The following is a 14,189-nucleotide window of genomic DNA, read 5'->3' as shown; positions in this document are numbered from 1 at the left end:
CATAGAGACAGACAAGAATTCACACATATTACAAATTTAAAATCGCCAGCTAAACTACAACAAGAAGAATGCACTTTAACTGTGGGTGAGAGCCAGACTACCTTGAGATTGTAAATGTAGTGAACATGCAAACTCCACACAGAAATACCCCAGCTGGCTCTTCCTGTGAGACAACAGTTCTAAGTAGTCCACCACCACCATAGTATTTGAACTGCTGCCACCAAATTGACCCCTGGCATAAGAATGCAGCTAAGATTTCTTTTCATTTTCTTTTTCAAAAATGAGCCACAATTGCAATAATTCTTGCATTACACCATCAGTTAATACAGTACAACAAAAGTGCACAGCCTTGAGCCTCTGAGGCTGTATTTAATCATTATGCATATATGCTCATAACTGTTCACCATGTAGAATTCATATATTTTAGCCTTTTAGGTAGAAAACATTTCCAGTTAGCACAAAGCACAGTGCTTCTGAAGCTGATGGGAGGGCATTACTTTAGGACATAAACTTCAAATAATTAAAAGACATAAAATGGCAATATTTTACCTAAAAATCAAACTCAAAATGGACCTTGAAAGGTAAAATTCAGATGGTTTAGGAATAATCTAATGTAATGTAATGAATACCAAATAGTTTGTACCAAATTAGGTGCCAATCCATTTGGTAGATCCATGGCTAAAAACCTGAGGCTGTTATGGTAGTAGCAATAATGTGAGCTAGATGAGAATTATTAATCGTAATGCCAGAGTCTGCAGTTTCTGTCTACTAAGCCTATAATTTGCAGAATATTTTTGCATTGCACTTGCAATTTTGCAAATGAAAAAATTCACAGGTTTTAATGGTTCAAAAACTTGTTATATGACAAGAGCACAAAATTAACATATTGCATCATAGGCATAGTTGGAGTAAACTTCAGTGGTGCAGCTAAGCTGTGAGGAAAGCTCAGTTCTATAATTGACAAATTGCAAAATGACAAGCACAAAGCAGCATTATTGTCATCACTGTCAGTTGTGGACCACTATCCGTAAAAAGGACAGAGAGGGTGTAGGAGTTAACTTATATCACTGTCGTTGCAATTGCTGCTGCCTGCAAGGATCATAGATTACCTAATGTCCATTTAAACACATCGCTACACATTTACTGAAGCTCTACCTTGGTATACCTGTTGGATGTGACAAAGAGAGACAGAAAGTGGAATCACTTACATCCATCAGTAAAAGATCTACCTTGTATGTCACTGCTTTGGCTTTCATCCAGACCTTCCATTATGTTGTCACCAGAGCATGCCAAGAAAAAAACCAAGCCACCTCATTCAGTTACTGGAGGAATAAACCATTCTAATACCCTACTGAAGTCTCTGTGTTACTTGAAATGCTTGCACCTTGATTACCTTTGTTCAGTATGGCCAAATCCAGAAACACTCTCTTAAAAACCTTTATTTCAATCAAATGATCAGAAAGTAATTTCTCAGGTGCAGGAAGGTTGTGTTACTTTGGTGGTGAGACCTGGTAAAGAGACATGAAGTTGTGGCAAAAAGAAAGTCTTTCAGCTCTAAGGTTTTAAATGTTGGGACATATTAAAATGGTCTGGTCCTTAAAAGGTCTTAAAATTAGTGATATACAACCTCAGATTAACATCAACCCATGACTTACCACACAGTGTCATTATTTATTTAACAGAAACTAAGCTGACATACTGAAGCAGCGTGAAACAAAAATAGTGCACCGCTTGATTCAGTAACTTATAGAATCACCTTTAGTAGAAATAACTCCAATTGTTTGCCGTTTCACCAACAAGTTTCACATTGTTGTGCAAGCCCACTTGTATTTATAACATTGCTTTGGTTCATTAATCTTTATTGGCATTTGTTTATCCATACATCTCTTTCTAAATCCGGTTGAGGTCTGGACTTTTACTGGGCCATTGCAGCACATTTGTTCTTTTCTTTCCCAGCCATTCTATTGCAGATTTGCTGCTGTGCTCAGGATCATTGTGCTGTTGCATGACCCAATTTCAGCCAAGCTTATCTGTCACACAGACGGTCTCACATTTGTCTCTATAATACTTTGGTCACTTGGTTATAATCTTTTTCACTGTGAAAGGATGGACTTGAAATGGTTTGGAAACAGCTTTACAACCCTTCCAAGACTGATGGCCATCAACAATTGCTTGCACAACCGAATGCTCCAAACCAGCAAATTGCCAAAACCTCTGCTTTTATAGAGGTGCTCACAGTTGATGATGATTAATCAAACAAGTACATTTGATTAGCAGCACGTGGCTTTTCTTAGTTTTACCACACACTGTTTCTGCATTTTGTCTTATCTTTTCTTAAAAAAAACAATGAAACAATATTGTATTTAACTCATTTTAGCCCTGGTAAGGAGTAGATGATTTTATGTCCTGAAACATAAACTCTTTGAATTGAAATAGGGTGCACTTTCTTTTTCACCATGGCTGTATGTATGCTATTTAAACATAATGACATTTGATGGCTAAGTTAGTTAGCAACTCACATTATGAATTTGCCGGTGCGTAGTACTGTAACATCACCCACTGATAGCTAGAACTTACTATTTACACATGTATAATATATACAGCTTCACAATTACACCTAATGTACCTACCAAGAGTGCTCAGGTCCATTCATACAACTTCTAAGTTCACCATAAATCAGACAGTATTATTTTAATCAGTGGTAAGTGAACTTTCATAAGTAATAAATAGATGGAGAGGGATTCTATCCAAGTGTGGTTTATTTAACAAAACAGTGCTTACATGACTCAACTGCAGTATTTAGCCCTAATTTCTCTCTCTCTCTTTTTTTTTTACAACTCTAGTACAAGTCTATTCACAGGACCCACCTAATAGAAACATACATTTTCAAGTGGGCCTCGATTAATTACAAAATCCTCAAGTGTCTCCAAAAATAAAAATACAGATTGATGACTGAGAGATAAATAGATAAATACACAAAAATCGAATCAAACTCAATCAGCCAATAAATAAATATAACAATAAATAACATTCAAAACATCTTTGGCCAAACTTGGGCCACCTCATTGTCCCCACAGAGTTACATTGGTGTTGGTAGATGCTTCTGCCAGTCAGAGCGCAGTGCTGACTGAATTTATCTATGGGGCTCAAAAGAACATCACTGGACATGTGGCATGAAATAGCAAGTGAAAGAACAATTATATTGAGGCACTTTAAAGGATGTTGTTGGAAACGGCAACATTTCCGTGTCTATGCGTAATCCCCGAGAGGAAATAAAATGTAAGACAAGAAACAATATTCAGCCGAAAGGAAATTGAATGACTGCTTAGCTCATGTACTTATGTTATCATATGTTCTTTCTTTCTATTTTTTTATTTTATTTTTTGAGACAATTTGGGGACTGAGCATGGTGAAGCACCAATGAAATAGAAAACAGTGAGCTGAAAAAAAAATCCCCAAAACATTAAAAATGGATAACATGGGAAGAAAGTAATGATGAAACATTTGAGCCAACAAAAAGAATATTGTTACATATTTGCTTTTTGAGTCTGTGAACAACATCAATGTGCGTTCTCTGTGGTTGCTGAGTTCGACTGAGTTTCTGACTGTTCCCCGAAAATCCCTGCCAGTGTCTTAAAGCGGGGCCCCCAGTCAGTGAGGTAATCATAGTCCTCCTCGAGGTCTATTGCGAGGGACTCAATGGAGCTTAGCGACTCAGCTACAGAGCCATCTCCTTCGTAAGCGTATGTCGCTAAGGAGTCGTACGGCGGGGCTGAGTTGTCCGTGTCATGCTCTTTCAGACGCTGGTTGATGAAGTCTCGGATGTCTGCGCTGTCCTGAGAGACAGGCGGCCTGGTACCTCTTTTCATCTCAGGCTTGACATCCCTGCGGTACAGGTTGTCTTTGACAACCTTGGGATTGCGAAGTGTCCCCATGTCAAACGCGTGCGTGTCCTCTTCTCCTCCTCCTTCATCATCGTAGTGAATCACATTATCCCGGATGTCCTCTTTGGATGACATAAGGGTTTCCTTCTTCTTCTGCCGTCTCAATCCCACGTAGAGAACTACAATAACTAGGAGAACAAATCGAAATGTTTCCATGTTAGATTTCCCAAAAAAATCAGGTTATTTGTGAGAAAAGTAGAGCCTCTTAGAGGTATAGTTTTAACCATTTACAGCTCAAAATATGTGTTGATCAGAGGTATGAATTTGGATTACACAACAGTAAATGTCATTTTAAACAGGACCCCTATAGTCAAAAAAAGATGATTTTGGCATGTCTTAATTTTTACTTGGCTCTACATGAGAACAGATACTGCAGCTGAGATTGGCTGTATGGCAGAGTAGCATGCAGAGAAACTGTGGCAACTTAAATATTAAACCCTATATAAAATTTACTCGACTGGATGGACAGAAGGGTATCACCTGAGTCTCCCTCCTTCACTGAGTCCAGCTGGTTTTATGCTTAATCCTACTGAAAATATTTAATAGGATCAAGATTTATACACAGTGTGGCCCAGAGTGTTCTTTTTTTGAGTATTGTGTTTTAAAAAAATATATATAAAATGCTATTAACATGCGTACACATGAAACAAAGATGATGAGTATGCTAGCAAAGAGGATTAGTGTAGAAATGTGCTCGGCAAAGTGCAGGTAGTATGACTCTAGATGTTTAATCTCATTCCAACATAAGCCATACGTTTTGCCATGCTGTGTCATACCCACGATCAAAAGCAAGTGGTAATATAGAGCACAGGAACAACAGTTATAAGGGGTAAAAAAGAAACCCACGATCCCTGTTATCGTTGTCATTTTTTGTCTAGACATCTGACCTGCAAATCAATGCTTTCTTTTGCCTTGGCATCTCAAAGAATAAGATGTACTCACTGCAAAACATGCTTAGAAAAAAATAGCACAGAGCTGTAAACATTGTTGGAAGTGAAATTGTACCGCTGACAATATACCCAAAGCAACATTTTATTGTTTTTTCACACAAACCATCAGAGATTGCTCGAGGTGCTGCATATTTTAGACACCATAGTACCGCTGTGTTATTTTCAGCACGGTATATTTCCTACTCTCTCTTCACTCCTGTCAGTGCAATCTGTCTCTCTGTGTCTGTGTCCCCTTCTCAGCCTAGTCATTGAAAACTGCAGTAAAATGTGGGGGTTTTTTTCTCCTCTGGGCTTTTAATATACAGCTGCATCTAGGAGTAAGAGCAATGGGCAGGAAAAAGTGAAATCATTCAAATGAAATATTCCAATAAATACATTCAGACTGAAAAAAGCCCTGACTAGGTCGCCTCTTTTCAACCTCTCTGTAGCTCACTTTCTCTCTCCTTTCTTTTACTCTCAAGTTATTTTTATCTTCCTTTAAGTGGTGTTCCAGCTCCCCCCAGTGGCTCATTTGTAGACTTTCACAACAGACGGTTATTACAGGCTTTGTCATTAGATGCAGCCGATCCACATCGGTTTGGGAGACATAGCAATGCAGATGAACGCCTGGCTTGTTTAATTTCGACTCCTCGGTTTTTTTCCCCTCACAGGACAACTGGGTCATCCTTACAAATGCTGCACAGAAACTAAGTGGCTCTATGGAAATGTTCTCAGTGGGAGTGCTGATTTTCTCTGCCTCTTCCCTTCTCAGGGAAAGCATGACAGTTTGGCATCAGCCTTAGCCTTGGGGGTGGGTCGACTTGGAGCTTTGAAGACATTCTTCTCAAATGAAGTGAACACACCGACACAGCTCTACAGCACAGTGCCACAATGTGCTTTTATGTTCAATCACATATAAAACAGTGGAAGTTGGGCTGATATTTCACATGAATACATTCATGAGGGTAATGAAAAAGGATTAATGATTAGGCATAGGTGGAATTTAACAGTGGATTCTTCGTGCACCGTAAATTAGAAGGAGATAGAGAAAAGTAAATACAGCTAAATTCAAAGGGCATGGACTTCCAGTTTAAAACAAGGTCTTCTTTAACAACCGACCATCCCACGCTTATAATTCAGAAAATGATGCCATAAACCTACATTTACTTCCTCCCAGCTATGCAGATGAGCTCAGGCATTAATAGCAGAGAATTAGGAAGGAGTTTTACAACCATGACCTTGTGGGAAATGTAAAAGCTGTAGCTTCTGAAACAGCCACAGGGCAGCAAGATTGGATTTAGTTTATAGAGCCGAGCGACCCTCCCTTTAGTCTTTAACATCTCATTGAATGACAATATTCACATGGGTTTGATAATTAACTGCAGACACTCCTGGAGAAATGCCAGCCCAACTCTGACGGTCAGCTCAGCATGTTTGGAACCAGGTATTGCCAGACACAAGGGGAAGTATATCTGGAGCACATGCATCAATATTCTTTGATGCACATGCGTCTAGTCTCACAGGGTTTTCTAAAACATTACAGTTTTCTTTGGTTACATTCAGATCAGAATTTGGCTACTAAAATCGCAGGAATTAAAAAATAAATTCTCAACTTTTCAGAGCCTGCACTAAAGAAATAGTTGTAGAGTGGAAATGTCAATAGTTTGATATTTCAGAAAATGTCAGCCCCTGCTTTTTTTTTTTTTTCTCCCCCCAGAAGTTAGAGAAGATCAATATTTCTCCAAGTCCTGGCCTCATTATGAGATCGCCAGGCAAACAATGAAGACTCCAGACTGTCGCTGAACCCAGCCAAGAAAGAGTCCAACCCAGGAAAATTGGACGCAATGGTTTTTCATACAACTTAAACATATGCACACTGTGTGCCCTTGAGCCTCTACAGTGATAAGAAGCCATCAGACCTTTGGACGGAGCAGTTTTGCTGGACTGCCTCCAGCTGTTATGAAAAATGATGTTATATTTCCCAAAATGTCAAACTAGTTCACATTTTAATAGAGTTTATAGTACAAAGGATAAATATAGAGCAGACTAGGACTTATCCTCCTGAAATCCCATGAAATATTTTCCACAAAGAAAATGACTACTAACTATAACTGCCATAAATATAGTCATATTTCACACAGTTTGGAGTTTTCAAAAGTTTGAGAATAAAATCCGAATCTCACCGAGCAGGATGATGATACATAGAAGTATAGCAATCAGCGCTCCTGTGCTTAGACCCACAGGAAGAAAGATGGCCTCTGCACTGCAAGTTAACAGTGAACCGTCCGATTCACAGCCGCATACACGGATGGTCAATGTGCCCGTGCTGCTTTTGGGTGGGTAGCCATTATCTTCAATAACCACAGGGAGGAAGTAGATCTCCTGTAAACGTCTTCGAAAGCCGCTCCGCTTTGTCACGATTCCAGCTGTGTTATCTAAAAAAGACAAGAGCTTTTTTAAAATGTCATCAAATAAACAAAAGAGCTTCAAACACAGTCATTGATTCTTTGACAACATATGTAGTCTTGGATTTAAGAGATCTTTTTTTTTTTTTATGGAAAGGCCTGAAGTAGTGCAGCAACTGCTTATTCCTTGATCTGTGCAGGCTTGAAAGTTCTGAAATATTCCTCCAAGTATAACCTCACATCAGTCAGACAATCCTCTGAGCTGAATTACAACTCTCAATGTCCAAGTTTGAGAGACGAAATTTTGCCATGTCTGATAACTCTTTATGTGTGATACCAAATCCTCTCAATTTGTTTCTCTGAGTGAGATGAGAAACTTCAATAATTTGCTTCGAGCCACACCCGAGACAGTATTCCTTGAAACACCACAAAGGGTTTTCTATCTAACTGCAGAGAGTTTGTAATTATGTATGCATGTTTTATTTATGATGTTATCTTGTTTTACAGGTAGTAGATAATTTTCTATTATAAATAATTTGGGTCCAGGCTGACTGGAAGCATTTGCAGATCTCTGTCAACACAAGTAGGATTTGGGAGAAACCAGGAATGTTAAATATTAACTTTTACGTGTTCGCTGAAGTTGACTTGCTGGCTGCACCAGTGGGGGGAGACACATGGTTTTCAGTATACTCTCTCACATCTTGATGTAATGACATCACATGTGTACAGCTGAGGCAATAACTCAGATGTACATGTTTTTGTCAAACTAAACTTAAAGCAAAATAGATTAAATTATGATTTAAAATATTGTTCTGCTAGCTTTGCATGTATTATCAAATACTCTAAGTCTATAATATACAGGCTGACTATACAGTAGCAGTTCAGACAAGTCTCACCATCGACGTGTCCGATTACTACTGAAATGTGATCGCTTTCTTTAAATCATCTGTAACAGTGTTGGCAGCATTTAAATGGAGACGTCTAATGATTTAAAAATTGTTACTATTATTTATGAATGAGTACACTTGGAGAAAAGTTAAGTACGCATTAGTGAGTGTGCATTAAGAAATGTATTTTCTCAGACAACTGGGAAATTCCTTTTATTTTTTATCTATTTAAATCAATAAATATTGATTTACTTTGTAATGTCAAATCTGATGTATCAGTTGACTTTGTAACCATTTTTTGGAAATTACTTTGGGGCTGAAAACTATTAGAACAAAGACTCCGAGAATGAAACTATGAAAAGAAACCACTGCAAGCCAAGCTGTTTTTGAGCTATGTGCAAAATTGTAAACTTCATTTTGATAGTGGCACCTCCGTGTGCGGCACCTAAAGTTTTGTGGTATGAATATTCTTGGCAACAGGGAGCCTGTCGTGAAATGTTTGTTTTTATGGTTCTGACTTCATGAACCTTTTGCAGCATGGATAAATAAAGAAATAAAAAGAAGATTGGATAAAATAATCTGAATAATTCCAGTGGGGTTACTGCTGCTTTGTTGATTACACTCCTAAAAACACACAACTTGGGATGACAGCCAAAGGTGTAAGAAATTCAACTTGAATAGAGGTCGACAGTGTATACGAGGGAGAGGGAACATGTCAGGTTAAACCTGCCTGCTTCTGTCTGCTACAGCTAGACTGTCTGACCCCTGTCAAGCCAGGTTTGTTCCAGTGACGAAGCCTAGCACTTTCTCTTGACAGGAGGTCAGGCGTTTTAGCACACCTTGCATGTTGCGCACAAGCACGATTTTGTTTGTGCACTCTCTCCCCCTGTCTTACCCAACCTGTCCGCAGAGCCTGTGGTGTTTGCATTTCCTGTCCCTACCTATCAGATCTCACTTTGTATCTGGAGAGTGTGCTTCTGAGGCTTCTGGCAGTCAGGATGCTGCAAGACACTGTGTCCAAAAGGTAAAACTGGATCAGAGGTTCGGACCAGTGCTTGTCAAGGATGGTGAATGCATTCGTTTCCCTGGCCTCATCCTGCCATGTCCCACTTTTCACTTTTCATTACCCGTCTTTCTGGTTAGACTTCAAAGGCCTCAACCGGTGCAGACTGCAGAGCTTCACATGTGATATGTGGCCTTATCACAATACAGTGTCTGACTGCATGTGTTTGGGTTATTTTTAGCACTGAGACATGCCACTCAAACCTTTCAATGAAAAGATGATCTGAAGTCTCTGTGCTTTTGGGTTTTGTTTGGAGACAGGTTTTTTGCAGGCAGCGACTGAAGAGTAATATCTCACTTGAATGTACAACCCAAGGTGATTTTTATGTCACTACCCCAGTATATTTCAGTATCATCATTACTTTCACTGTCACTTTAAAGTGTTTCAAGTGCAATTTCAATTTATCTCTGAAAAAGGTCATCTGCTTTCTAAGATTATGACCTGTTTGTCAGTATTTCATAAACTGTTAAAGCAGGAGACATGTTTCAAACTGTACTCATTGGTCAGGTATGTCAAAACAGAGAATACGTACTTCCAAAGTCTCGGATGGTAAAATTCCTGTTTTTCAGATCTTCTTTTGGTGATCTGAAGGAGAACTGTTGTCCAGCGCTTGGTAAGTCCTGGTCTTTTGCTCTGAAAGATTGTATCACCTGCAAAAAAAATAAATAAATGAATGCCACAGGTTGACAATAAAACTATTCAAATCAACTTTTTTCCTTTGCCATTTATGTGTATGAAACGTTGGGGGATTTTAAGAGGCTTGCTCTTCTCCTGCCTGTTGGTTAGTGGAAGACTGGCAAACCGCACATGCAGAAAATTGACTGAATTTGCACAGTTTGGAGGTGAAAATTATCCATCATTGAACAACGTCTAGTCATTTTAAACTGCCTGTGTGTCAGACCTGCCACTGAATTGTTTTGCCGGACGTTTTTAGCACTTGATTGAAAACTTGTTGAAATTGCTAGATCACCTCATCACATGAAGTGATGGATTAACTTCATTCAAAACTGCTGGAGCTTGTGCAATGGTCATGGAAAGAGGCCAGCTATTTTAAATTGCATTTCTTTTATAGTGCATCTGCTTTAGGCATAGACAAATGCAGGAAAAAGACACAGTTTGATCAGTCCGACACCGACTGTTACGTACTACTGCACCTCAGCAAACTGGATCACTTACATGTGAAATAGAGTTTACTAATAGAACACCATGACAGCCACTATCCCCTCTGCACTTTCCTGTTAGACATAGACTGCTGATTTAGCCACCTCTGTGCCAGGCGGCTGACTGCTTTCTACTTTCTTTTGTTCCCCAAACATTTCAGAGATATGTCTGGAAATGGCCTTGCTGCCAATCCAGCTGTGCAATCAAGCTGCTCTTCACTTACTGGATTTAACCTGCGGGAGACCCAGTGCCCTGGTGCTGGCTCCCCCACCTGCAGGAGCCACGACTCGGCCCCACTGCCCTGCTACCCTGGCTGCGTTGTGTCTGAGGTTTTCCCTTCTCAGTATCTAAATGAAATTCCCTCCAGGGGAGTAAACTTGACACTAGGTGTGATGAGCACTCTGCTGAGGTCCTCGCTGCAGATGTACAGTTTGCACTATTGAACCCCTGCAACCAAATTAGCTTTTTTATGAATAAATGAAGCTACAAACAGACCCATCTTTTTTCAATAAATATAGGCAATTTTGTCTAATGGCCATCAAAAGACTGGGAAATCGTGTTTTGCAGTGTATTCCAAAGGAAAATGACTTAAACTATATCACATAAAACCTTCAACTTTGAATTATGTAGGTGTACTGTGATTGGTCCAGAAATATGGGCAGGTTGTCTAATGAATTGCAAGAAGAGAACCCAAATGGAAACTCCAAAACAGACTACATAACAAAAGACGGGCCTTTTATTGTGGCTGATTCAAAGTCCACCAGAAAAATGTAAAACTGAATCCAAAGTAGGCAGAGAACACAGTGTAAGTTTAAACAGACACTGCAAGAAAGAGTGAAGGGAAGCCATGAAAGTCATGGTCATGGAAGTGAAGACAGCTGGGGCAATCGACACAGGTGTAGACAATCAAGAAAATGAGACAGGGGAGGAAGTAAAACTAAGCACAGCCAAAGTAAAACAAGAACTAAATCCACAGATAACTGCTACACTGAACAAAAGCAACATTAAGGAAAATGAGCACAAATAGAAGACAACAGAAACATTAACTAGAGCATGAACACAATATGAACGAAAACCTAAAAATGCTGATGTGCAAAAAGTTCAATTATGCAAGAGCGAAAAACAAAAGCAAACTGAGAACGCAAACTCAACAAAACCATATACATATACACGCACACTTCTGGCTCCCTACTCTCTGCAGAGAGGTCAGGTGGAAAAACAGGGAAAATCTAAACCTATATGCGACAGAGGAAATATAAAAAATCTTCACAAGTAGCTCCACTTGACCTGCTGCTGGGCATCCAACACAAAGCACAGTAATGTGGTACATGTAGAGAGAAAATTAAGAAGTTGAAACAGGATTACAAGAAAATATCAAAAGTAAAAGGTGACTTTGCATTACCAACCATTGGCCAGGTATTACATCATTCCAGATTTCACTATTAGAGATGCAAGAGCAAATAGGGGGGGAGGCTAGGAAGGTATGTCGTTCCCAGGAGACCTCCCTTGTGGATACTTATCCCCAAGTAAAGGATGAAAGAGGTTACGGTCTTTTAGCATCAATTGAATTTTAAAATGCATAAAACCTTAGTAAAATAGCCTGTATTAAATGTTGGCAAGTATGCCTCCATCAGCTTTGGCTACACAAAATCTCGCTCTTATTTAAAATGTGTTTTAGTGCACCACTATCCCTCTTCTTTACCTATCAAGGACCACAGTATCTACTACTACTGTAAATCCATGTCACGCAGTATTAACTGACAATTAGCTTCACTGCTGAAACATCAGAACCTCGTATCACCTATTTAAAACAGCATTTATTATATTTTTCACAAACAGAAAATTAATTATAATCTGTCAAGTGTAAATCCACCTTACCTTGCTCTCAAAAATGCTTCACCTCTCCTCTTGATCACAAGTAGAGCTGTTGCTGCAGTAACCGCTTATTATTAATCCTTTATTTATCCAGGTAAAAAATCTCATTGAGATTAAAAATCTCATTTCCAAGAGAGACCTGGCATCATGGCAACAAAAGTCACATACCACATAGGTATATAACATTTAAAACAAATACAATATCCCATACAAACATGTGTAGAATATACCGGGCTCTATTATATATATTTTAATGGTTTTTAAGTGTATCCTGCTTCTGCACTTTTGCATACAGCAAGATGAGGGTGTCAACTAAATGCTGTAAATGCAAATGTAATTGTTCCAGCGAATCAGTGTGATTCATTAGGTCACTGTTTTAATATAGCATTATCAAAAACAAAGTAAATATAACAGAAGGAACACACTGTAGCGCCAGCTGCGCTAATATGTAGGAAGTCATTTGTTTTATATTCCCTTTATGGTTGCTTTTCTCATTTCACACTTGACCAGTTGACTCTGAGTACAGTAAATTATGGGATGTGGAAACGACCTGCTGTCTAACTTTGCCACAACCCTGATCTTCTTTATATGCAAAACTCAGTTGAAGGTTTCAGGCCACTCTCCTCCCTGCTTTCTCCACACACTTACATAAAAACAATCAGTTGCTTTTCCTGCTTGCTTGGTTTCATCCAAGTTACCAGTCATTTTGAATTGGATGTTGTGCAGCAGCACGAGACACTCTGAAACAAGCTGTTTTTACATGTTTTTAGCCGTGTGAGTGCAGACAAGGGGAACATATGATGGATTTTACAAGAGAGGCTCTGCGGTTCTTTTTTGTTAAATCTTCCAGCTGTGCTGTGCAAAACACCTGGAAGGATCATGCTGTGGAAGAAAAAGCATGCTCCGGATTTGAGGAAAAAGAAGCTCCAGAGAAATAGAAGTGCCAATTCAGGGTCACTGGAGCCTTTCCCAGCTGTCATAGGGCGAGAGGCGAGGTATGCCCCGGACAGGTCGCCAATCTATCACAGGGCTAACAGAGAGACGAGGATAACCATTCGGAACTATGTTCGAATTAAAATCACAAATTAACCTAACATGCATGTGTTTGGACTGTGTCGGAAAGTTAGAGTACACAGAGGGAACCCATCCAAACATAGCGAGAACATGCAAAGTCCACACAGAAAGGCTCCGAGGTGGATTCAAACTCAGTGAAGCAGTAATACTATACACCACGATACCATGCCACCCACGGAGATGCGATGTTGTGTTTTATATACAGGACACTTCTTGCATGATGTGACCAGTTCACCTGAATATATGAATGCCTTGATATTATTTCAACTTGTTTACTTTCTTTACCTCCCTAATACATTTGCACATGTATAACAGGTCTATATAGAAAAATAATAAATAAATAAAAATCTTAATCTTAATCTTGTTAAATATAGGAATTTCAAAACAAAAAAACCCCCAAAACAACAGACCGAGCAAAATAAAAAGCTGATTCTATCGGTTCATCTGAAGCAGAATCAAAGCAGTCATATAATTGAACATAATGACCTCCTAATCCTTAAAGCTAGGGGCACAACCTCAGGAAAGAGAAACTATGCTCAGGGCACCAGATAGCCACCCATATCTGCACATTTATACACTCTCCTTAAACCTCCCATAAGCCACCCGCAAGTCCACAGCCGCTAGCCTGAAAACCTTTTAAAGGACGCATTGTACACCTCATTTCTTTAGAATGTGGATCGAAATATATATATATATATATATATATATATATATATATATAGTTTTTTTTTTTTCAATCTTTTTAGATTGAAAAAAAAAAAGTTTGCTGCCCGCACAAAGCCTTGCACATCATTGAACATGCTATGTGTATCTGTACTACTGTGCTCACATTATGCTGTGAAGTGTAAATT

The 14,189-nt window shown here is 39.1% G+C and overlaps 1 protein-coding gene across 1 annotated transcript in view; it reads right to left on the bottom strand.

The window, feature by feature from the left end:
- Positions 1 to 2,752: 2,752 nt before the first annotated feature.
- The window catches only part of LOC146701664 (cadherin-12-like), a 102,497-nt gene continuing 91,060 nt past the window's right edge, over positions 2,753 to 14,189 (bottom strand). The window contains exons 10-12 of the mRNA XM_085467953.1: positions 9,761 to 9,878; positions 7,057 to 7,308; positions 2,753 to 4,072 (exon numbers count right to left, since the gene is read on the bottom strand). Of these exons, the coding sequence (XP_085324079.1) occupies positions 3,561 to 4,072; positions 7,057 to 7,308; positions 9,761 to 9,878 (882 nt within the window). The 3' untranslated portion in view covers positions 2,753 to 3,560. The remainder of the gene's footprint in view (positions 4,073 to 7,056; positions 7,309 to 9,760; positions 9,879 to 14,189) is intronic.

This window comes from Copadichromis virginalis, linkage group LG9, assembly GCF_057382275.1.
Source record: "Copadichromis virginalis isolate Kocher_CV1m ecotype Utaka linkage group LG9, C_Virginalis_male_GT1.1, whole genome shotgun sequence".
Classification (NCBI taxonomy): Eukaryota; Metazoa; Chordata; class Actinopteri; order Cichliformes; family Cichlidae; genus Copadichromis; species Copadichromis virginalis.
This window is presented reverse-complemented; position numbering and strand designations above follow the sequence as displayed.